General features: G+C 45.4%; 1 protein-coding gene across 3 annotated transcripts in view; it reads left to right on the top strand.

Annotated features, from left to right (window-relative positions):
• Positions 1-21,819, top strand: part of CLHC1 (clathrin heavy chain linker domain containing 1) — a 54,686-nt gene extending 32,867 nt beyond the window's left edge. For all 3 annotated transcript variants that reach the window (XM_088478011.1, XM_088478012.1, XM_088478010.1), the window contains one exon: positions 20,959-21,819. In XM_088478011.1, the coding sequence (XP_088334137.1) occupies positions 20,959-21,155 (197 nt within the window). In that variant the 3' untranslated portion in view covers positions 21,156-21,819. The remainder of the gene's footprint in view (positions 1-20,958) is intronic.
• Positions 21,820-23,053: the final 1,234 nt, after the last annotated feature.

Raw genomic sequence — 23,053 nt, 5'->3', positions numbered from 1 at the left:
CTTGGGTCCGTCCTCCTCTATACCCCGCCCCCGAGCCACAGCACCTCAGTTTTAGTTGGTGCCCGGCCGGAGTCGGGTCACCCTGCGCAGTGGGGCTGCATAAGCAGCCCCTAAGCTTTATTTTTTTTTGAAAAGAAGATTTTATTATTTTATTTTTGCTATCTTCAGAGCGGCAGCATCAGATTGTCCATCTGGACATCCATGCTGCCGCTCCAACAGCCCGCTGGCGCTGCGACGCCGGTACTGATCTGGGGATCTCAGTGGGACCCCGGAGTCAGTGCTAGCGTGGCTCCGGGACCTCCCAAGGACTGCTGCCGGACTCAGGGGGCCAGGTAAGCCGCTGTCAGCGCTGCGCGTGGGGATAATGCAGTCTTGTAGCCGCCGGTCTCTGGGGACAGACCGGCGGCGCTAGTAGCGGCGGCGGGCTCCCCCACTATGTGGAATACCCCGCGTGTCTGCTGACCTCCAGGGTGTAAGACCGGCGGGGAACCGGCTTCCCTGGGGGTTTCATACTAGCAGGGGAGGCAGCCTTCCCTGCTTCAGTGCTCCTCCCCTCAGCCCAGCGCGCCTTCTCTCAAGCGTGCTGGCGTCGCTGGGCTGTTATCTCCTGGCCACTCCTCCTCTGTGCTCTCTGGCGGCCATCTTCAGGCAGCATCGCAGAGCTCCCAGGCAGGCTTACAGTGGACCAGTCCCCCTGCGTACCTCTCCCCTGATCAGGACGGTGTTCGCAGCGCTATAGCCCTCCCAGACACTGAATCTGGGAGGTTGATTGTAGCGGAAGGTGCAGTGAGTAATACTTCTCTGCATGGTATGTGACTTTTGCTAGTGCTGCTGTTTTTTTCTACTTACTGTCAGCGTTTTACCTATCCCTTTCCTTCTCCTACGGCCCGCAGGTGCGTGGGGGAGGGGTGTTCTTTCTGTGTAACCTCACTTATATAAATCTACGTATTTGTGAGGTCCATCACATACTGCGGTGTGCTCCTCAGTACCATATTGTGGGCTGTTTGGGTTGCATACTTGGGAGTGCGTGGGTGTTATACGCCTTACCTCGTTTCGGTGAGACACTTTTATTGCAAAAAAAAAAAAGTTTGTGTCATGTCTGATGAGGGGAATGAGCGCTCCGAGGCTCCTGTGTTGTTTTCCTGCCGACGCTGTTCTGCAGGGGTTGACGGGGCAGATTTGTCTCAGGACGGTCTGTGCAGACGGTGCCAGTTGGTACCTGGACCCTCTAAACCCCCGGTGGCGCAGGATCCTCCGTGGGCGATGTTTACGCAAGTGCTGGCGTCAATCGCGGACCGACTTGCGGTCCCGACTGCGGCCCCTTCTAAGGCGTTGCCCCAGCCTACCATCCCCCGTTCCCCGGGTGTGACTCGTCTGGTGCAGTCTCCTCCCGGGTCTCAGACTGTGGGTCCTTATGCGGGTTTGCCGGTATACGTGCAATCCCCCACGGTGCCGCAGCAGTCGATGGTACCTTTTCAGGGGTATCCTCAGGCAGTACCCCCGCCTTGGGTGGACACTCCTCTCCAGCTCTGTTCAGAGTCTGGCGGCTTCGTCATCGGCTTTTCAAAATATGTTGCACAGTGATTTGCCCCCACGGGCGTCCAAGCGTTCCGTTCCGGTTTCACTGGCGGCTCAGTTTACGGACACGGACGTGTCTTCGGATGATGGGGAGATCCATGAAGACTCTGACTCGGATGCCGGGGCCCAGGAGGTGGAGGCTAAGTCTTCCATTAATGTGCCGGCATTGGTTAGGGCGGTGCGGGCCATCCTTCACATTGAGGAGGATGTGCCCGCCCCCAGGTCAAAATACCCAAATTTTAAAAAGGCCAAGGTAGCTTCGACAGTTTTTCCCCTGTCCGATCAATTGACGGATCATATGGCAGGGGCCTGGCAGTTGCCCAGCAAGAGGTTCCAACCGCAGAAGCGGTTGGCTTCGAACTATCCGTTTCTGGAGGCTCATTGCAGGAAGTGGGAAACTCCTCCAGCGGTGGATTCCCACGTTACCCGCTTAATTAAAAGCGCTACGCTGCCTTTGCCGTTGATCTCCTCCCTGAAAGATCCCACGGACAGGAAGGTGGAGACTTGTTTGAAGTCTATCTACTCTCTCTCGGGGGCGGTGGCCCGTCCGTCCATGGCCATCTCTTGGGTGGCTAAGGCCATCGAGAGCTGGGCCAATGCTTTGGAGGATACCTTTCCGGAAGATGCTCCGGAGATCCAGAGAGCGTTGATAGGTCAAATGAGGGATGCGGCTTCCTACATTGGGGAAGCATCGTTAGATGCAAGCCTGCTAACCTCTCGGATGTCGGCTGCAGCTGTGTCGGCGTGTCGGTCCTTGTGGCTGAGGTCTTTGAGAGCTGACGCTGACTCCAAAAAGGGGCTGGAGGCCTTACCTTTTAATGGGGAGTTGCTTTTTGGTCCAGACTTGGACAAAATTGTGGACACTCTGGCTAAGTCTAAATCAGCCTTCCTCCCTTCGGCTTCTGCTCCTACCAAGGTACGGAGCTCTGCTTTTCGGTCCTTTCGGTTTCAGGGCAAGGCCAAAGGTCAGTCCTTCCCGAGGCAGTCGACGACCAAGGCCGCTTCTAAGCCCAAGAAGCAGGCCTGGAGTGCCAGGCGCCCTTCTTCCAAGCAGGAAGATAAACCTTCTGCCTGATGGGAGGGGCCTCCCTCTGGGGGACCCCAGAGTGGGAGGCCGACTTCTTCTATTTGCCCAGTGCTGGCACAATACCACCACGGATGCCTGGGTTCGAGAAGTGGTCTCCCAGGGGTACGCCCTGTCTTTTCGGCACAGACCGCCCCACCAGTTTTTCTGCACGAGTCCTTCTCAGGATACGACCAAGTCCTTACAGATTCAGGAAGCTATAGAGTCCTTGCTGACAGCAGGGGTCATTGTTCCTGTTCCTCAATTACAACGAGGGACGGGGTACTATTCTTCTCTGTTTCTGGTGCGGAAACCCAATGGTTCTCATCGCCCTATCCTCAACTTGAAGTCTCTGAACAAATTCCTCAGAGTTCCCAAGTTCAGGATGGAAACGTTACGTTCCATCATTCTGGCGATGGAACCGGGGGATTACATGGTGTCCCTGGATATCCAGGACGCCTACCTTCATGTTCCGATAGCACCTTCGCACCAGCGGTATCTGAGGTTCGCTATCCTTCAACACCATTACCAGTTCCGGGCGCTACCCTTTGGTCTCTCCACGGCACCGAGGGTGTTCACGAAGATTATGGCGGTCATGGCTGCACATCTTCGGAACCAGAATGTACGGCTGCTACCGTATCTGGACGACCTCCTGTTGCTGGCGAGCTCCCCGGAGGTACTGCTTCAACATCTCCACTTGACGATCGCTTGCCTGCAAGCGCACGGGTGGCTGATAAATTGGAAAAAGTCCTCCCTGATTCCATCTCAGCGGATGGTTCATTTGGGAGCCCTGCTGGATTCTCGTCAGCAAAGGATCTTCCTGACCCCGGAGAAGGTCTCCTCCCTGCAGCTGAGGATACACAGTTGCCTGAGCAGTTGCCGCCTGTCGGTCCATTCGGCTATGAGGGTTCTGGGCTCCATGGTGTCAACATTCGACATGGTGGAATTTGCCCAGTTCCATTCCCGGCCCCTGCAGGGGCTGATTCTATCGGAATGGAACGGGTTACCTCACCGGATCCGCTCTCAGTTGCTGGTGTTGTCCCCGGAGGTTCGGCAGTCTTTGGCTTGGTGGCTTCAGACAGCTCATATGGTCGAGGGGCGCCCCTTTTGGATCCCGGACTGGGTCCTGCTCACGACGGATGCCAGTCTTTGGGGTTGGGGGGCAGTGACCGGCTCGTTGTCACTTCAGGGCCGTTGGTCTGCGGAAGAAGCTCTTCTTCCCATCAACATTCTGGAACTGCGGGCAATTTATCGGGCCCTGCAGTCGTCCGGTCCCGCTCTTCACGGAAGGGCGGTTCAGGTGCAGTCCGACAACGCCACCACGGTGGCGTATATCAACCACCAAGGAGGAACTCGCAGTTGGGCAGCGATGTCGGAGGTGTCTCGCATCCTTGCTTGGGCGGAGTGTCACATTCCAGCGATCTCGACAGTCTTCATTCCCGGAGTCCTCAATTGGGAGGCGGACTTCCTCAGCCGTCACGACGTGCATCCCGGGGAATGGTCGCTTCACCCAGAGGTGTTTCAGCTACTCGTGGACAGGTGGGGGCTGCCGGAGCTGGACTTGATGGCCTCCCGTCACAATCACAAGTTGCCTGTTTACGGGTCAAGGACAAGAGACGCAGGCGCCAGTCTGGTAGACGCGCTGTCGGTGAAATGGACGTTTCACCTGGCGTATCTGTTTCCTCCGATATCCTTACTTCCTCGGGTTCTGCGGAAATTCAAGCAGGGCGGCGGCACGCTCGTGCTGGTTGCTCCGGCGTGGCCCAGACGTCCTTGGTACTCCGATCTGAGGTGTCTCTCCATCGACGCTCCATACCTTCTTCCTCAGCGTCGGGACCTGTTGTCTCAAGGGCCCTGCCTTTACCCGGATCTGGGTCGGCTGTCTTTGACGGCGTGGCTCTTGAGACAGCCGTCTTGAGGTTTAGGGGTTTCTCCAGTTCGGTCATTGGTACCATGCTTAGGGCACGCAAGCCTGCCTCCACCCGGATTTACCAGAGGGTGTGGCGCACTTACTTTCAGTGGTGTGAATCCAGGAACTGTGATCCTCAGGTGTTCCGGGTTTCCAGAATCTTGGAGTTCCTTCAATCAGGTTTGGACCTCGGCTTACGCCTGGCCTCTCTGAAGGTTCATGTGTCTGCTTTGTCCATGTGGTTTCAGCGACGGATTGCTACACTACAGGATGTTCACACCTTTTTCCAGGGTGTTCTCAGGATACAGCCTCCCTTCGTGCCTCCTGTGGCTCCTTGGGACTTGGCGGTGGTGTTACGGGTCTTGCAGGGTCCTCCTTTTGAGCCTCTTGAGTCAGTGGACCTCAAGTGGCTGACGTTCAAGACCGTTTTTCTCCTAGCAATTGCTTCTGCCAGGAGGGTGTCAGAGTTGGGGGCGCTTTCCTGTCGCCCCCCTTTTCTGATTTTTCACCAGGACAGAGCGGTGCTCCGCACTCGTCCTGAATTTTTGCCCAAAGTGGTCTCCAAGTTCCACATTAATCAGGAGCTTGTTGTGCCAGCTTTTCAGTCTCCTGATCTTTCAGCTGGTGAGGCTTCCTTGGATGTAGTCCAGGCACTTAGAATCTATGTGGACCGGACTGCTTCGGTTAGGAAGTCGGATTCGTTGTTTGTCCTCTTCGGTTTTCACAAGAGGGGTTGGCCTGCCGACAAGCAAACGTTAGCCCGTTGGCTTCGTTCCGTTATTTGTGAGGCTTATGCACAGGAGGGTTTACCTGTGCCAGCCTCTGTTAAGGCTCATTCCACTCGTTCTGTGGGTCCCTCTTGGGCTGCTAGACGTGGCGCCTCCGCTGTTCAGCTGTGTAAGGCGGCCACTTGGTCTTCCATTCAAATGTTTTTGAGGTTCTATGCGTTTGACACCTTTGCCTCTCAGGATGCATCCTTCGGGCGCCGGGTACTCCTTTCAGCACAGGAGCGTCCCCGCCCTTAGTTGAACTGCTTTGGGACATCCCCAATTTCAACCCTGTGGCCCCCCTATGGACCCTGAAGTAGAAAACAGGAGATATGGTAAGAACTTACCTTTGTTATCTCTGTTTCTACGAAGTTCATAGGGTCCACAGGGCGCCCGCCCTGACGAACCTGGCTTCATATGGGCTTTGTGGCTGGTCACCGGTTTTCCGTCTCCCATTTCTGTGAGTATGGTTTCTTGTGTGTTCCAGCCTTCCTTCACTCTGTTTAGTCTCCTCCTCCGGCCTTAGCTGCTTACCAACTGAGGTGCTGTGGCTCGGGGGCGGGGTATAGAGGAGGACGGACCCAAGTGCATCCTGGGAGCAGCAAAGCTTTAACTGCGTGGTAACCGTGGATCCAGATCCAGCTATACCCCAAGGTCAACCCTGTGGACCCTATGGACTTCGTAGAAACAGAGATAACAAAGGTAAGTTCTTACCATATCTCCTGTTTTTAATATAAATAAATATATAATATATATATATATATATATATATATATATATATATATATATACGCACACTCAGCCCCTTAGGATGATATACAGGTGTCAGACAGCTATCACACCGAAGTCCTTTGGTGGATGCGTGAGCAACAATTAGTATTAATCCGAACTGGAAACAGCCGTCCCGATGCATCTCAACCCTTGAATCAGGAATACTTTGGAACTTTGTAAGCACAGTATGTATATTTAGAATAATTCCTGCACAGAACATAGCCTTAAATACAGATTCTGACAAGCTGCTAAAACATGCACGCTTATTACGAATGTTAATTGCCATTTTAGTTTTCCTTTAACTGACATAGCGAATTAACCCCAATAATGTGGATTATAGTACATTGCTTGTGGTACAAGTAGCAATAATACCATGAAACCTTTGCAGAGTCCTAATTACAAACAGAACATAATTCTAATTATCCATTGTTATTTTTCCTACTTCTAAAGTAATTGCACATCTAGGAGGATACGATTACTGATGGTCACTTTAGCACTGTCCCTGTGACCCAACATCTAGTAAATGTTATCCATGAGAACACGATAATTAGTGGAAACAATTGATCTAAACTGTAATGAAGATTTCGCAATTAGTTTGTTTGTCATTTCTGAGAATAAAGAAGGAAAATGAATTCATATGGGAGGAAAGTAAGGTAATATGGGAGGAAAGTGAGGTAATAAGGGAGGAAAATGAATTAATATGGGAGGAAAGTGAGGTAATAAGGGAGGAAAATGAATTATTGGAAGAAAGTGAGGTAATAAGGGTGGAAAATGAATTAATATGGGAGGAAAGTGAGGTAATAAGGGAGGAAAATGAATTAATATGGAAGGAAAGTGAGGTAATAAAGGAGGAAAGTGAATTAATACGGGACGAAAGTGAGGTAATATAGAAGGAAAATGAATTAATACGGGAGGAAAGTGAGGTAATAAGGGAGGAAAGTGAGGTAATAATGTAGGAAAATGAATTAATATGGGAGGAAAGTGAGCTAATAATGGAGGAAAATTAATTAATATGGGAGGAAAGTGAGCTAATAAGGGAGGAAAATTAATTAATATGGGAGGAAAATGAATTAATATGGGAGGAAAGTGAGGTAATAAGGGAGGAAAATGAAATAATATGGGAGGAAAGTGAGGTAATAAGGGAGGAAAATTAATTAATATGGGAGGAAAGTGAGGTAATAAAGGAGGAAAGTGAGGTAATAAGGGAGGAAAATGAATTATGGGAGGAAAGTGAGCTAATAATGGAGGAAAATGAATTAATATGGGAGGAAAGTGAGGTAATAATGTAGGAAAATTAATTAATATAGGAGGAAAGTGAGCTAATAAGTGAGGAAAATGAATTAATATGGGAGGAAAGTGAGGTAATAAGGGAGGAAAATAAATTAATATGGGAGGAAAGTGAGGTAATAATGGAGGAAAATGAATTAATATGGGAGGAAAGTGAGGTAATAAGGGAGGAAAATGAATTAATATGGGAGGAAAGTGAGGTAATAAGGGAGGAATGTAAATTAATACGGTTGGAAAGTGAGGTAATAAGGGAGGAAAATGAATTAATATGGGAGGAAAGTGAGGTAATAAGGGAGGAAAATGAATTAATATTGGAGGAAAGTGAGGTAATAAGGGAGGAAAGTGAGGTAATAAGGGAGGAATGTGAGGTAATAAAGGAGGAAAGTGAGGTAATAAGGGAGGAAAATCAATTAATATGGGAGGAAAGTGAGGTAATAAGGGAGGAAAATGAATTAATATTGGAGGAAAGTGAGGTAATAAGGGAGGAATGTGAATTAATACGGGAGGAAAGTGAGGTAATAAAGGAAGAAAGTGAGGTAATAAGGGAGGAAAATGAATTAATATTGGAGGAAAGTGAGGTAATAAGGGAGGAAAGTGAGGTAATAAGGGAGGAAAATGAATTAATATGGGAGGAAAGTGAGGTAATAAGGGAGGAAAATTAATTAATATGGGAGGAAAGTGAGGTAATAAAGGAGGAAAATTAATTAATATGGGAGGAAAGTGAGGTAATAAGGGAGGAAAATTAATTAGCGCTCTCTGATTTCCTCTTAATAGATAGATTTTTTTTTTTAGTACATGGAAAATAACCAACAAGGTTCCAGGAAATGACGTCAACATTAGTGATTTAATTTCTGGTTACAAACCAGTTGATCTGTTCCAGGGTGGTTTAACTTATTCATTATCTACATCAGTGTTTTCCAACCTCGGTCCTCAAGGCACACATAACAGCCCAGGTTTAAAGGTGCGTATCCAGTAGCAGATAGTGGAACAAACAGTACGATTATAACATTGTAATCGTACAGTCGTTCCTCTTTCTCTGCAGTGACTACACTGAACGATATGTTGTTCAGTGCAGACACCCTCCCTCATCCCTGAACATGGTCAATCTGTCGTTACAGCATGTTCAGTTTATGATTGATGTCGGACACGACCAGCGGGAGCGCGCATCGCTGGTCGTTTCTGACATTTTCATGCCCGATTTGTGCACGATTAATGAGCGATTGAACGATAAAAATATCGTTATCGTTGAATCGCTCATTTTAATCGGCAAGTGGATACCCGCCTTTAGTGATATCGATGCTTGAGCACAGATGGTTTAAACAAAATAACTAGGTACTAGGTACTAATTAAGACACCTGTGCTCAAGTATGGCTATCCTTGAAACCTGTACTGTTAGTGTGCCTTGAGGACCGTGGTTGGGAACCCCCTGATCTACATTATAATGACACTTAGACCCTACCGATAATATAAATATGTCCCATTTGTCCAATTTTCATTGAACTGTCCTTGTTTTTGGCCATGGAGATCTTTTACAATGGATGTCTTTTCATAGTTCAAAGGAATACTCATGGGCGATTTGGCTTCTGACAAAGGGGTCTATGTACTAAGCCTTGGAGAGAGATAAAGTACCAACCAATCAGCTCTTAATTGTTACTTTACAGGCTGTGTTTGAAAAATGACAGGAGATGATTGGTTGATACTTTAACTGCATCCACTTGTGTGTATGTGGAAGGAAAATTAGATTGTAAGCTTCTCTGTTGCAAGGACTGATGATGAACATTCTTTATACAGCACTGCATAATATGTTGGCGCTATATACACAATAACTACAGTAGTGGCCAAAATTGTGGAAACCTTTTGGAAAATGTGTGCTTTTAGGGTTTAATTGTGTATAACTGCATTATTTTTAAAGAAAATCCTATGAAGGTATATATCTATGGAAAGATAATTTTATGCACAATATTATGCAGTTCACTGCAATGAATTATCTTTATTGCATAAAAAGTTATAGCTAAATAAAGATAGGGAGCACATTTATTTATAGTAAAACATCTTATTTATTTGTTTGATTATCTCTAAGTTGGTCGCTGTTATTTATCGTTTTTTTACTTTCATTTCTTTAAGCTGTGTAACTTATTTAAATGATAAGCAAAGTAAAAAGAGTTGACTACTTTACGTGTAGAAGGTAACCAAAGGAGGAATTTTAAACTGTAGAATTATATCAACAGACTCAGGGCCTGATTCAGAGCCGGACGCTCTGACCAGAGCGCTCGCTCTGAATCAGGGCCCTCCTCCATGAAAATGGAGCGTCCTCCTGGACGCTCGTATAGCTGTGGGTGACCACCCACAGCTATAGCGAGCGTCCATGATGATGGTCGCGATGGTCAAGACCATCGCGACCATCAGGCTTGCGACGGAGACCCTGCGGTAGGGTCTCGCTGCCGCTAGCCCTGGAGTGATTTTGGCTCTATCAGAGCCAAAATCACTCCCACTGACATCACTAGTGATGTCAGTGGGGCCGCTTCAGACGGTAGGCGTTCCCATGGGAACGCCTCCGTCTGGCCGCCACGCCCCCGGCACGCCCACCAAAGGGGGCGTGCCGTCAATCAACATTGACAGCACGCCCCCTTTGGTGCGAGACCCGGAGCGACAGCTTGGCTGTCGCAGTCCGGGTCTTGCGCATGCGCACGACGGCGCTCCCTCCGTCGTGCGCATGCGCAGTGGGGCAACATCGACCCGTTTGTGAGCGTCCTTTGCTCGCGAACGGGTCTGAATGACTCCCTCAGTCGATTCAAAACCAAACTGGTAAAGGTAGGAAAAGTTCCACAACACCATGCTGTGATAGAAGAATGAAAAAACTGCGCTCGAGTGACAGGAGAAAATAGTCTGAGGCTATTCACAATGATTTACATGAATATGATGTAAACATCAGTGCCAGGACTGTAGACGCAGACTTCAATATTTTAGATTAAACGACAAAATTCCAAGGAAAAAGACATTTTATCTCTCAAACAGACAGAAAAGATTAGAATGGGCTAAAAAGCATATTAATTGGTCAGAAGAACAATGGAACAGTGTCGTCTGCAGTGACGAAACCAGAAAATCCATGTTTGGTAGTGATGGAATGAAATATGTCCACAGAAGAATTGGAGAAGATTTGCTGCCCGAGTGCACAACACCTACTGTGAACATACGCGCACGCAGGGGGGGTTTCTGAGTACCTACAAACCCCCCTTGGCCGCCACTCCATCGCCGCGCAGCTAAACAACATTTTTGTTTAATTTTTTATTAAAAGGAGCTGCCGGAGTTCAGGCAACTGTGGCTGCGGCTGGAGCTAGGCTGGCTGACTGTAGGGGGAGCTGTTGAGGCAGCGCGCAACTCCTCCTAGGATGGATGGTGCATTGACTGCAAGAGGGCCAGGCTGTGAGCTGCCGCCGGGTGACTGCATACCTGGCGCTTTCTCCTGTTATGTGGAGGGTGCCCAGTGGGAGAGGAGCCGCCGGCAGGGATTTACTGTCAGCGCGCGGGGGGGTGGGTTGCCAGTGGGGGTGTTTAATAACTGACGCTGTGAAAGATGTGTGTGTGTATGTATGTGTGTCAGTGTCTGTGTTGGTGTGTGTGTCTGTGTGTAGTCTTTGTGTGTGTCTGTCTAGGTTAGAGTGTGTGTGTCTGAGTCATTGTGTGTGAGATGCCGAACTGACTGTCCATCATCCAAATATATGTGTATGTATATATATATATATATGGGTATACAGTCAGGTCCATAAATATTGGGACATTGACAGAATTTTCAGATTTTGGCCTCTATTCACCACCACAATGGTTTTGAAATGAAACAAACAAGATGTGCTTTAACTGCAGACTTTCAGATTTAATTTGAGGGTAATTACATCCAAATCGAGTGAACGGTGTAGGAATTACAACAGTTTCAATATGTGCCTCACACTTTTTAAGGGGCCAAAAGTAATGGGACTATCAACTCAAAAGCTATTTCATGGACAGGTGTGGGCTATTCCCTCTTTATTTCATTATCAATCAAGCAGGTAAAAGGTCTGGAGTTGATTCTAGGTGTGACATTTGCATTTGGAATCAGTTGCTGTCAACTCTCAATATGAGATCGAAAGAGCTGTCACTATCAGTGAAGCAAGCCATCATTAGGCTGAAAAATCAAAACAAACCCATCAGAGAGATAGCAAAAACAGTAGGTGTGGCCAAATCAACTGTTTTGAACATTCTTAAAAAGAAAGAACGCACCGGAGAGCTCAGCAACACCAAAAGACCCAGAAGACCACGGAAAACAACTGTGGTGGATGACAGAAGAGTTATTTCCCTGGTGAAGAAAAACCCCTTCACAACAGTTGGCCAAATCAAGAACACTCTCCAGGAGGTTGGTGTATATGTGTCAAAGTCAACAATCAAGAGAAGTCTTCACAAGAGTGAATATAGAGGGTTCACCACAAGATGTAAACCATCGGTGAGCCTCAAAAACAGGAAGACCAGATTAGAGTTTGCCAAACAACATCTAAAAAAGCCATTACAGTTCTGGAACAACATCCTATGGACAGGTGAGACAAAGATCAACTTGTACCAGAGTGATGGGAAGAGAAGAGTATGGAGAAGGAAAGGAACTGCTCATGATCCAAAACATACCACCTCATCAGTGAAGCATGGTGGTGGTAGTGTCATGGCGTGGGCATGTATGGCTGCCAATGGAACTGGTTCCCTTGTATTTATTGATGATGTGACTGCTGACAAAAGCAGCAGAATGAATTCTGAAGTGTTTCGGGCAATATTATATGCTCATATTCAGTCAAGTGCTTCAGAACTCATTGGACAGCGCTTCACAGTGCAGATGGACAATGACCCGAAACATACTGCAAAAGCAACCATAGAGTTTTTTAAGGCTAAAAAGTGGAATGTTATGCAATGGCCAAGTCAATTCCTTGACCTGAATCCGATTGAGCATGCATTTCACTTGATGAAGACAAAACTGAAGGGAAAATGCCCCAAGAACAAGCAGGAACTGAAGACATTTGCAGTAGAAGCCTGGCAGAGCATCACCAGGGATGAAACCCAGCGTCTGGTGATGTCTATGCGTTCCAGACTTCAGGCTGTAATTGCCTGCAAAGGATTTACAACAAAGTATTAAAAAGTGAAAGTTAGATTTAGGATTGTTTAGTTTGTCCCATTACTTTTGGCCCCTTAAAAAGTGGGAGGCACATATAGAAACCGTTGTAATTATTACACCGTTCACCTGATTTGGATGTAATTACCCTAAAAATTAAATCTGAAAGTCTGCAGTTAAAGCACATCTTGTTTGTTTCATTTCAAAGCCATTGTGGTGGTGAATAGAGGCCAAAATATGAAAATTCTGTTAATGTCCCAATATTTATGGACCTGACTGTATATATATATATATATATATATATATATATACTGTGCATGTTTGTGTATATATATATATATATATATATATATATATACACATATACTGCGTGTATGTGTATATATATATATATATATATATATACACAGTATATATATACAGTCAGGTGCATAAATATTGGGACATTGACAGATTTTTCATATTTTGGCCTCTATTCACCACCACAATGGCTTTGAAATGAATCAAACAAGATGTGCTTTAACTGCAGACTTTCAGATTTAATTTGAGGGTAATTACATCCAAATCAGGTGAACGGTGTAGGAATTACAACGGTTTCTATATGTGCCTCCCACTTTTTTAGGGGCCAAAAGTAATGGGACAAACTAAACAATCCTAAATCTAACTTTCACTTTTTAATACTTTGTTGCAAATCCTTTGGAGGCAATTACAGCCTGAAGTCTGGAACGCATAGACATCACCAGACGCTGGGTTTCATCCCTGGTGATGCTCTGCCAGGCCTCTACTGCAAATGTCTTCAGTTCCTGCTTGTTCTTGGGGCATTTTCCCTTCAGTTTTGTCTTCATTAAGTGAAATGCATGCTCAATCGGATTCAGGTCAGGGGATTGACTTGGCCATTGCATAACATTCCACTTTTTAGCCTTAAAAAACTCTTTGGTTGCTTTTGCAGTATGCTTCGGGTCATTGTCCATCTGCACTATGAAGCGCCGTCCAATGAGTTCTGAAGCATTTCACTGAGTATGAGCATATAATATTGCTCGAAACACTTCAGAATTCATTCTGCTGCTTTTGTCAGCAGTCACATCATCAATAAATACAAGGGAACCAGTTCCATTGGCAGACATACATGCCCATACCATGACACTACCACTACCATGCTTCACTGATGAGGTGGTATATTTTGGATCATGAGCAGTTCCTTTCCTTCTCCATACTCTTCTCTTCCCATCACTCTGGTACAAGTTGATCTTTGTCTCATCTGTCCATAGGATGTTGTTCCAGAACTGTAATGGATTTTTTAGATGTTGTTCGGCAAACTCTAATCTGGTCTTCCTATTTTTGAGGATCCCCAATGGTTTACATCTTGTGGTGAACCCTCTATATTCACTCTTGTGATGTCTTCTCTTGATTGTTGACTTTGACACATATACACCTACCTCCTGGAGAGTGTTCTTGATTTGGCCAACTGTTGTGAAGGGGTTTTTCTTCATCATGGAAATAATTCTTCTGTCATCCACCACAGTTGTTTTCCGTGGTCTTCCGGGTCTTTTGGTGTTGCTGAGCTCTCCGGTGCATTCTTTCTTTTTAAGAATGTTCCAAACTGTTGATTTGGCCACACCTACTGTTTTTGCTATCTCTCTGATGGGTTTGTTTTGATTTTTCATCCTAATGATGGCTTGCTTCACTGATAGTGACAGCTCTTTGGATCTCATATTGAGAGTCGACAGCAACTGATTCCAAATGCAAATGTTACACCTAGAATCAACTCCAGACCTTTTACCTGCTTAATTGATAATGAAATAATGAGGGAATAGCCCACACCAGTCCATGAAATAGCTTTTGAATTGATAGTCCCATTACTTTTGGCCCCTTAAAATGTGGGAGGCACATATAGAAACCGTTGTAATTCCTACATCGTTCACCTGATTTGGATGTAGTTAAAGCACATCTTGTTTGTTTCATTTCAAAGCCATTGTGGTGGTGAATAGAGGCCAAAATATGAAAAGCCTGTCAATGTCCCAATATTTATGCACCTGACTGTATATATATATATATATATATATATCCACAGTTCTGCTGGCACTCTGAACAATGCTGTGACATCTGGTGTAAAGAACAATAGATTTTATTGTAAAAAGATCAACAGTTTGTATGGTCCTGGCGACTAACTATTGTTCTTTACAACAGTGTCCTATTGCCGTTTGTTTTTTGGAGCTATATAAATATATATATATATATTTATTATTATTTGTGGTTAGATTTTTTTTTTCGTATTTGGAAACCCCCCTTTCAAATTCTTGCGTTTGCCACTGGTGAAGCATCCAGTTACTGTTATACTGTTGGGATGTATGACAGCAAGAGGTGTGGGACAAATTTGTGTGATCAATGACACTTTAAATAGCAGCAAATACATCAGTGTCCCGCAGTGGGGGAGTGGCAGTTGGGGTTAGCACACACTGCTGCTCTGCATAGCAGAGCGGTGGGTAAGCAGTGGGTGAATAGATGCTGTGCACATGCGCACAGCATCTATTCACAGTGCAGAGATAGCCTGGGGGCAGCCAGTGACGGAAACTGGGGTGCTGTGAGGCTCCGCCCCTTTTATCTAGGCTCCACCCCCTTTCCTGCCGTTGGCCGTACCTTAGACACGCCAAGGGTCCCGACCCACTGGCCACCAATGTTGGGAGGTATGTAATTGCAGCAGAAGGCTTCCTAACTAAGACCCTGATTCGGAACCGGACGCTCTTTGTGAGCCGCTCTGAATCTAGGCGGCCTGTTGTTTTTTTTTGGGCCGGCCTCCGGGCTAAGCTGTGGGTGACCACCCACAGCTTTTGCAAGTGGCCTGGAGATTGTCGCGATTATTGCGACCATCGGGCTTGTGACGAGACCCTTGTGGTAGGGTCTCGTTCCTGAAAGCCCCAGTGAGCTTCCTGCTGTAATATTTGCAAAACTAAGAAATGTACTTTCCCACAGTTCAGTAAAATGTAAAATTTTGTTATAAAGTTCATTGTATTATGTTCTAAATGAATTTGCCATTGTAATGATGTATGCTTTTTGGTATAATACTAAAATATTTTAGTGCTATAAGCTGTTAAAACTTCAAAAATGCACATTTTCCAAAAGGTTTCCACAACTTTGGCCACTACTGTACTGCTTAAATATTCCACCTCTGTCAGAACATGACTTAAGGCTCAGGCACACTAGACTATATACTCCATGAGCAATATCATCCAGTGTTTTCCCTGCAGTGCCGGGCTCAATGTTGTTAACGATATCGTTTAGTGCCGGCACCCTCGCTCATCCCTGTACATGCACAACATGACAATATCGTCAGGTCGGCCTGCATGTTCAGGCGATGAAAGATATGGTCAACGTCCTGCGGGAGCACGCATCGTTGGATGTTTACCACATACACACTGGACGATATTGGACGTGATGAGCGATAACGATATCGTTATCGTTCATATCGTCCAACTTATCGTTTAATGTGTACGTGGCTTTAATTTGCTCATCTGCCCAATTCCGTTCCTCTACCTCTCCATCTGAACAGCCCACACAACTGGCAGATTTATAGGTGGGCTCTTGAAAACTAGTATTCAACATATCACAGCAGATTACTGACTCGCCTCTTCTCCAAACTGTGCTCCCTGAAATAAGGATCTACCTTCCTCAGGTGACCAGATTGTAAAGGATTGTCGGGAGGTTGTGAGATACCAACTCATCACGAATATGTTCTTAGATTCCCAGTTATATGGCGGCGGCGAATATGTTCTTAGATTCCCAGTTATATGTTACAGGCTGTGCTTGAAATATGACAGTTGGGAGCTGATTGGTTGTTCGTTTATCACTCTGCCCTTTATCACTTCCCAGAGCTTCATACATCTCCCCATTGAACCATGAGTTGCATCGTTTACAACTAAAAGCAACTCAAGATGAATTTTGCACCTGGATGAACGGTTTTCTACGTAAAGAGTTCAAATGCCATGTCAAATAAGGTCAAGACCTCCTCCCTATACTAAGGGCCATATTCAATTTGAAGCGAAAAGTCAGAGGCCATACTTTTCGCCATCATTGCCGTTTTTTGCAGGGATAAAGTATCGGGCTCGTGTATTCAATTAGGATCCTGCAAAAACAGGACCCGGCGGAAAGGTAATTATCATAAAGTCCTGGCACTTTTGGGAAAATCAGTCTGTTACCCCCCAAAAGATGGTCTGACATGGTGGAACACTATGGTTACCCGCCTAAAGATGGTCTGACATGGGGGAACACTGGGCCTGACTCTGACCCGCTTGCGAGCGCTGAACGCTCGCAAGCGGGTCGATGGTGTCCAAGTGCACATGCGCACGACGGAGGGAGCTCCGTCGTGCGCATGTGCGAGACCCGGCGAGCGACGGGGAAGCCGTCGCTCAGGGTCTCGCACCAAAGGGGGCGTGCTGTCGATGGTGACAGCACGCCCCCTTTGGTGGGCGTGCCGGGGGCGTTGCTGCCCAGACGGAGGCGTTCCCATAGGTACGCCTACCGTCTGGGGCCCGCCCCACTAACATCACTAGTGAGTGATTTTGGCTCTGATAAAGCCAAAATCACTCCAGGGCTTGCGGCAACGAGACCCTACCGCAGGGTCTCGTCGCAAGCCCGATGGTCGCGATGGTCTTGACCATCACGACCATCATCATGGACGCTCGCATAAGCTGTGGGTGGTAACCCACAGCTATGCGAGCGTCCAAGAGGCCGCTCCAATTTTAGGTAGCCCGGCCCTGATTCAGGCCCTCTGTTTGGTCTGCTGAAGGTAATCAGGGTTTTTAAATAGCTGCAGCAGGTGCATAAATGCGCCTGTGAAGAATAGCATTTATCTTATTTTTTGGGGGGAGAAATAATTAGTCCTATCAAATTTGGGGTACATGAAAATGGGTGCAAGCATATTTTTAAGTCCCTAAAATGATCTTTAAAAATTCTTCAAAATTGCACCTGCCGCTACCACCCGTATTCTATAAAACACCTGCCGCATACATGGGGACACCCCCCCTGAGGCTATTTCGCTAGTTTTTACATTTGTTCCCCAACATTTTTTTTTTTTCGCCCCCAAAATGAAAGTACCTTTTTTTGGGGTGTTCTATGCTATTATTTTTTTTTTTTGACACAGATTACTTTAAAGGGACATTCCTAAAACTGCAGGCTACTTTATTTATTTCTGCACCCCAAAACCCCACTTTTTTTCGCCACTTAAACAGTGGTGAAAACGTATCCCCGTTTTTTTACAAAGACTTTTCGCACCTGCCAAAACATGGGACAAATGGGGATAAGTGAAAATAGCAAAAATAACGTCATCGGCGATAACTGACTTTTCGCTCCACATTGAATATGGCCCTAAATCTGTCTGCACATCTTACATAAGAATAAGTACGGCGAGGTGACACCATGAGACTGACTAGTCTGGTTTTTCATGGGGTTTTGGCATTTATGGCATATATTGAGGTGATTTAAATATATCCTACATGATTTCTGTCGATATACACATCCATGTTATCTATGTAATCTGTGTCAAATTGGATATAGTAGTCAGGTAATTAAGGTTTTTTTATTGAAGATATTGGATTCTAGGTTTTATTCCTTAATAATAAATTTGATGTAATACATAACTAATGCTGGGTACACACTATGTGATATATCACTCATTCGATCAACGAACAGTATATCGCAAGTGCATTGGCGGGTGTTTACACCCGATATTTTTGTGAACGATGTCAGTCATAGACCTATCAGGTCAGCCCTGCAGCACAGCCGATGCCGATATTTCGGTGCATCTGTGGTGTGTACAGGTGACCTACCGACTGCCCGTACACTGGCTGCAGGGACCCTACACTGACATTACAATTGGGTGGGCAAATTTAATTGCCCGCCCAGGTGTGATGTCAGCCCAGACATATCGAGCGCCTGATTAGTATGTGTGTATAGCTTTACAAGCGGCTGCTCTGAGGGCGGATTGACTGGCTGACTGATCCGTCGTCAAAGTGTGTACCCAGCATATGTTTGGTAAGGTTTTCTTTTTTTACATGACGATGTAAGGGAGCTAGCACTCTTTTTATATTAGTTTTTTTTGTACTTCATAAATTTGAAGACATCAGAACTCTTATAGAGAGCTGCTTTGTCTCGATGTTTCAGATGAATTTATTAATCAGTAGAATTATGAGCGCCTAAGCAATATATACATTTACATTATATTGATACAGCCTCCACAACCGAGTCCCTCTTCAGATATTTTGTGTTAACTTTACTTTGCCCCACCAGACTAATTCATGCATGCCGACTTTCTACCGCCGTCTCCAGGAGGGTGCAGCCAGGTCAGCGCTGTGTGGGGACGTGGTGGCGGCAATGGTGGGCGATGCAGGGGTGTGTGGCTGGAAGATCGCAGCCTTGCCTCCAGAATACAATTCCAAGATATCCGACATTGTAAACCAGAGGGCAGGGCCACGATGATGCGATTCAGTGCGAATCGCGTCATCAGCCTCCTCCAGACCACCCACTTTCAGTAGGTAAGCGGGGGCAGCCAGTCCGGGAGACTTGCCCCTCTCTTTGTAGGTGGCACCAGATTTTTGGGAGCCTCCTGGCTAGTTGCATCCCTCCCTGTGGTGTTACCCGGTGCAGGGAGGGATGTTGTGTGCAACGGATGAAAAAGGGGGCGTGGTCACGCGGGTAGGGGCATGGCCACGCTGGAAGGGGGCACGGCTTAGCAGCCTGAACCCCAGTGGTCACGTGCTTATGACTGGGGGGTGGGGGGTGCGGACTGCCCTGTGTGCAGTGCTGGCTTCCTCACAGTGTCAGGAGCCGAGTGCTGCACTTGCTACAGTGCAGCACCCGGCTTCTGTCACTGAGGGGGAGTCTGCACCTTGCACCCGGTGCGGCCCGCACCCCCCTTATGATGCCACTGCTCCCGGCCACTGTGGGAGAGTCAGTAAGTATGAATAATAATTACACATTTCTGTTTCTCAGTTAAACATACAAATGCTGGTTTACCTGCTGTTTGTAGCTGTCTTTAACACTATAGCTGCATACACACATAACGATGTTAGTAACCAACGATTTTAGTGAACGATTTTCGTTCAGTTTTTCCCTTGAAAAAGTGAACGAAAATCGTTTATAAAAATTGTTGGTTACTAAATTAATGAACGATTTTCATGAACGATGAATGATTTTTTTAATCATGCATACAGTGAATGGACATTGTTCATTCTGTACAACATGAACGATTTTCTGAACGAAAATCGTTTGTTGGACAGTCAGAATGGACGCTGAACTAGAAACTACAAACGTGAACGCGCATGAACAATTATCGATTACGATTAAAAAGATGAACGATTTTATAAACGATTTAACGATAACGTAGTCGTTATAGTTAAATCGTTCAAAAAATCGTTATGTGTTTACGCACCTTTAGCTATCGTTTGTCACACACACACTGTGCCTCATGCTAAGGTGGGGATTTTTAAAACATAAAGAGTACAACTGTAGGTGTAGCCAATACCAACCAATCAGGTTCTATCATTTATCCACTACATTCTATAAATGATAGCTAGAAGGTGATTGGTTGCTGGTTGCTATGGGCAACTTTTCTACTTGTCCTATTTGGAGGGTTTGATAAATCTCCCCCGAGATCTAGAACAGGATGACTGCATTTACACCACTGCATTCAGACTATGGGCCGTATCCAATTAGAAGCAAAAAATTTTACGTTTTCGCATGTGAAAACTTTGCACACTGCCCAAATGTGTCACTTTTTGCCTCTATCGCGTCAGCCAGTTTTCCGATTACAAAAGACACGATGAGGCATTCATATTTTTGGGGCAAAATAAATGCTGTAGTTAAATTGGGGGTACATTAAAATGGGTATAAGAATGTTTTTGTGTAATAAAAGTGCATTTTTTTAAATGTTAAAAATACATGTTACATGCACCTGCAATCCTAAAAACACATGTCCCCTCCACACAGCCCCTAAAATACCAATCCCAACTATTTTAAACCCATTTTCCAACACTTTTTACTTTTTCACCCCAAATATGACATGATTATTGGCCAAAGTAAGCTAATTATAAAATTATTTTTACTAGTTAGCCATTATGGGGGGTGTTCAAGGGGTTCTGAACAAGTCCCAACATTTTTAGCTATAAATAGGGGTTTTTCACAACTTCTAACCCGCTCTGAAATGGTGAAAACGTTTCGCCGATTTTGCCTGTGGAGATTTCACATTTACGAAAAGAGGCGTCTAATAGGATAGCACGATACTCATTTTTGGCGAAAAGTTTGCACAAGTGTAAACTTTTTGCACATATGCGGCTTATCGCATCTGATTGGATACGGCCGTATATATCACTAAGGCTAGAGGGCCTCTATAAAACACACGTTCTTGCTGTGGGCATCACTGTTCTATATGAATTTCAATTTCTTATATGTTCATTTTGTTCCACAGCTGCTTTGGAGCAGGTGATTCTGAATGATGTGGTCTGCACGCCAGAAGGATGGGTAGAAATCGCTGAGGAATGCTCCAATAACAACTACAGGACCCTGTCTGAGAAGATCATGTCATTCGTCATATCACAAGATGGAGTTGTGGAGATTTCATCCAAGGATGAGGATGCAAAAATCATGGAGCACGTGTTAATGTAATTCCCAATATAAAACAGCAGAGGGAGCACTAGTACCAACTTGCTATACAACAATGAAAACGTTGGAAACAATTGTTTGCTAATGATTTTTTTCAAACATTAAAATAACAGTAGTATGTGCATGTATCTATGGGTCTTTTATATGCATATTTTGATATTTGCCTCTTTTTATTGCTAATGTTAAAAGATAATGTCCATGTTGTTTTAGGTGACAGACTATGCAGATGACATTATTTAGGGCATTATGGTATTATGGTGTTGCTGAGCTCTCCGATGCATTTTTTCTTTTTAAGAATGTTCCAAACAGTTGATTTGGCCACACCTAATGTTTTTGCTATCTCTCTGATGCGTTTATTTTGATTTTTCAGCCTAATGATGGCTTGCTTCACTGATAGTGACAGCTCTTTGGATCTCTTATTGAGAGTCGACAGCAACTGATTCCAAATGCAAATGTCACACCTAGAATCAACTCCAGACCTTTTACCTGCTTAATTGATAATGAAATAACGAGGGAATAGCCCACACCAGTCCATGAAATAGCTTTTGAGATGATAGTCCCATTACTTTTGGCCCCTTAAAAAGTGGGAGGCACATATAGAAACCGTTGTAATTCCTACACCGTTCACCTGATTTGGATGTAATTACCCTCAAATTAAATCTGAAAGTCTGCAGTTAAAGTACATCTTGTTTGTTTCATTTCAAAGCCATTGTGGTGGTGAATAGAGGCCAAAATATGAAAATTCTGTCAATGTCCCAATATTTATGCACCTGACTGTATATATATATAGCATTTTGAAGAAAACTGTGAATGTGGGGGGGGGGAGGGGGGAGTCTGTAGAGGTAATTGGTAACATGTAGAGAAATATTATAGGGAAAAAGCACCCCAATTGCACATTTACAACCTAAAGTACTATTAGACAGATATGATGACCAGTTCTTAAGATACTGCTAATGATTTTCACAGTTTTGTATTTAAGATACAAACATAGAAATACAAATACCTCCCTCAAACAACATGTTATGAATTTAGAGGAGCTGTGGTTAGGTTAGAAAGAAGGGCGGGGTGGTTTTTTTTTTTACAGTATATAAATATATATTATGCTATAAAAAATAGAATCTAAAAATATTGCAGGGAATGAGTAATACCTACAAATAAGTGCACGTTCAAGAGAAGAAAAAAAAAGATTAAAATCAATAATTCTCCTTCTCTCCATTCTAATCATGTTATATAAATGTGGCCAGTAGAGCCTAAAGCTGATGTAAGCTACAGATGATCTAATCTACAGCCTGCATGCACTGTGATGTCACAATGCAGGTCACAGCCCTATAGAAAGGATGTGTGGTGACATTTTGTCCTACATTGATCCTCTCTGAGCAGTTCCTGCTTTAATTTAGTGACTTTGGATAACGACTACATACAAGGATCTCCCAATAAGGTCCTGAAAAACAATCTTCAGAAAACAATTTGGAATAATATCTTGAGCAGGGCCGCAACTAGGGGGGGGGCTAGAGGTGCACCGAGTGACGGATTGCAGGGGGTGAAAAAAGCTGACTTCAGGTGGCTTTGGGGCTGCAGACTCAGTAAACGGCCATCCAAAAATGGCCCCCGCCAAAGAGGAGACAAATGCTAGAGGTCCTTACTGGCCCTCTAGTGTCTGTCTCCTCCTTGGCGGCGGCCATTTTTGGATGGCCGTTTTCAGCAAATTCTATGTGGACTAGCCGTCCACTGAAAACGGCCATCCAAAAATGCCCGCCACCTAGGAGGAGACAGATGCTAGAGGTTCTACTGGATCTCTAGTGTCTGTTAGGCCAGCGCAATGCACACAGCGTTCCCGGCATTGGGAACGCTGGCGCTGCCGGGAGAAGATGCTGAAAGCTGCATCTTCTCCTGTGAAATCC

The sequence above is a fragment of the Taudactylus pleione genome, unplaced genomic scaffold, assembly GCF_031769625.1.
Source record: "Taudactylus pleione unplaced genomic scaffold, aTauple2 ptg000206l, whole genome shotgun sequence".
Classification (NCBI taxonomy): Eukaryota; Metazoa; Chordata; class Amphibia; order Anura; family Myobatrachidae; genus Taudactylus; species Taudactylus pleione.
This window is presented reverse-complemented; position numbering and strand designations above follow the sequence as displayed.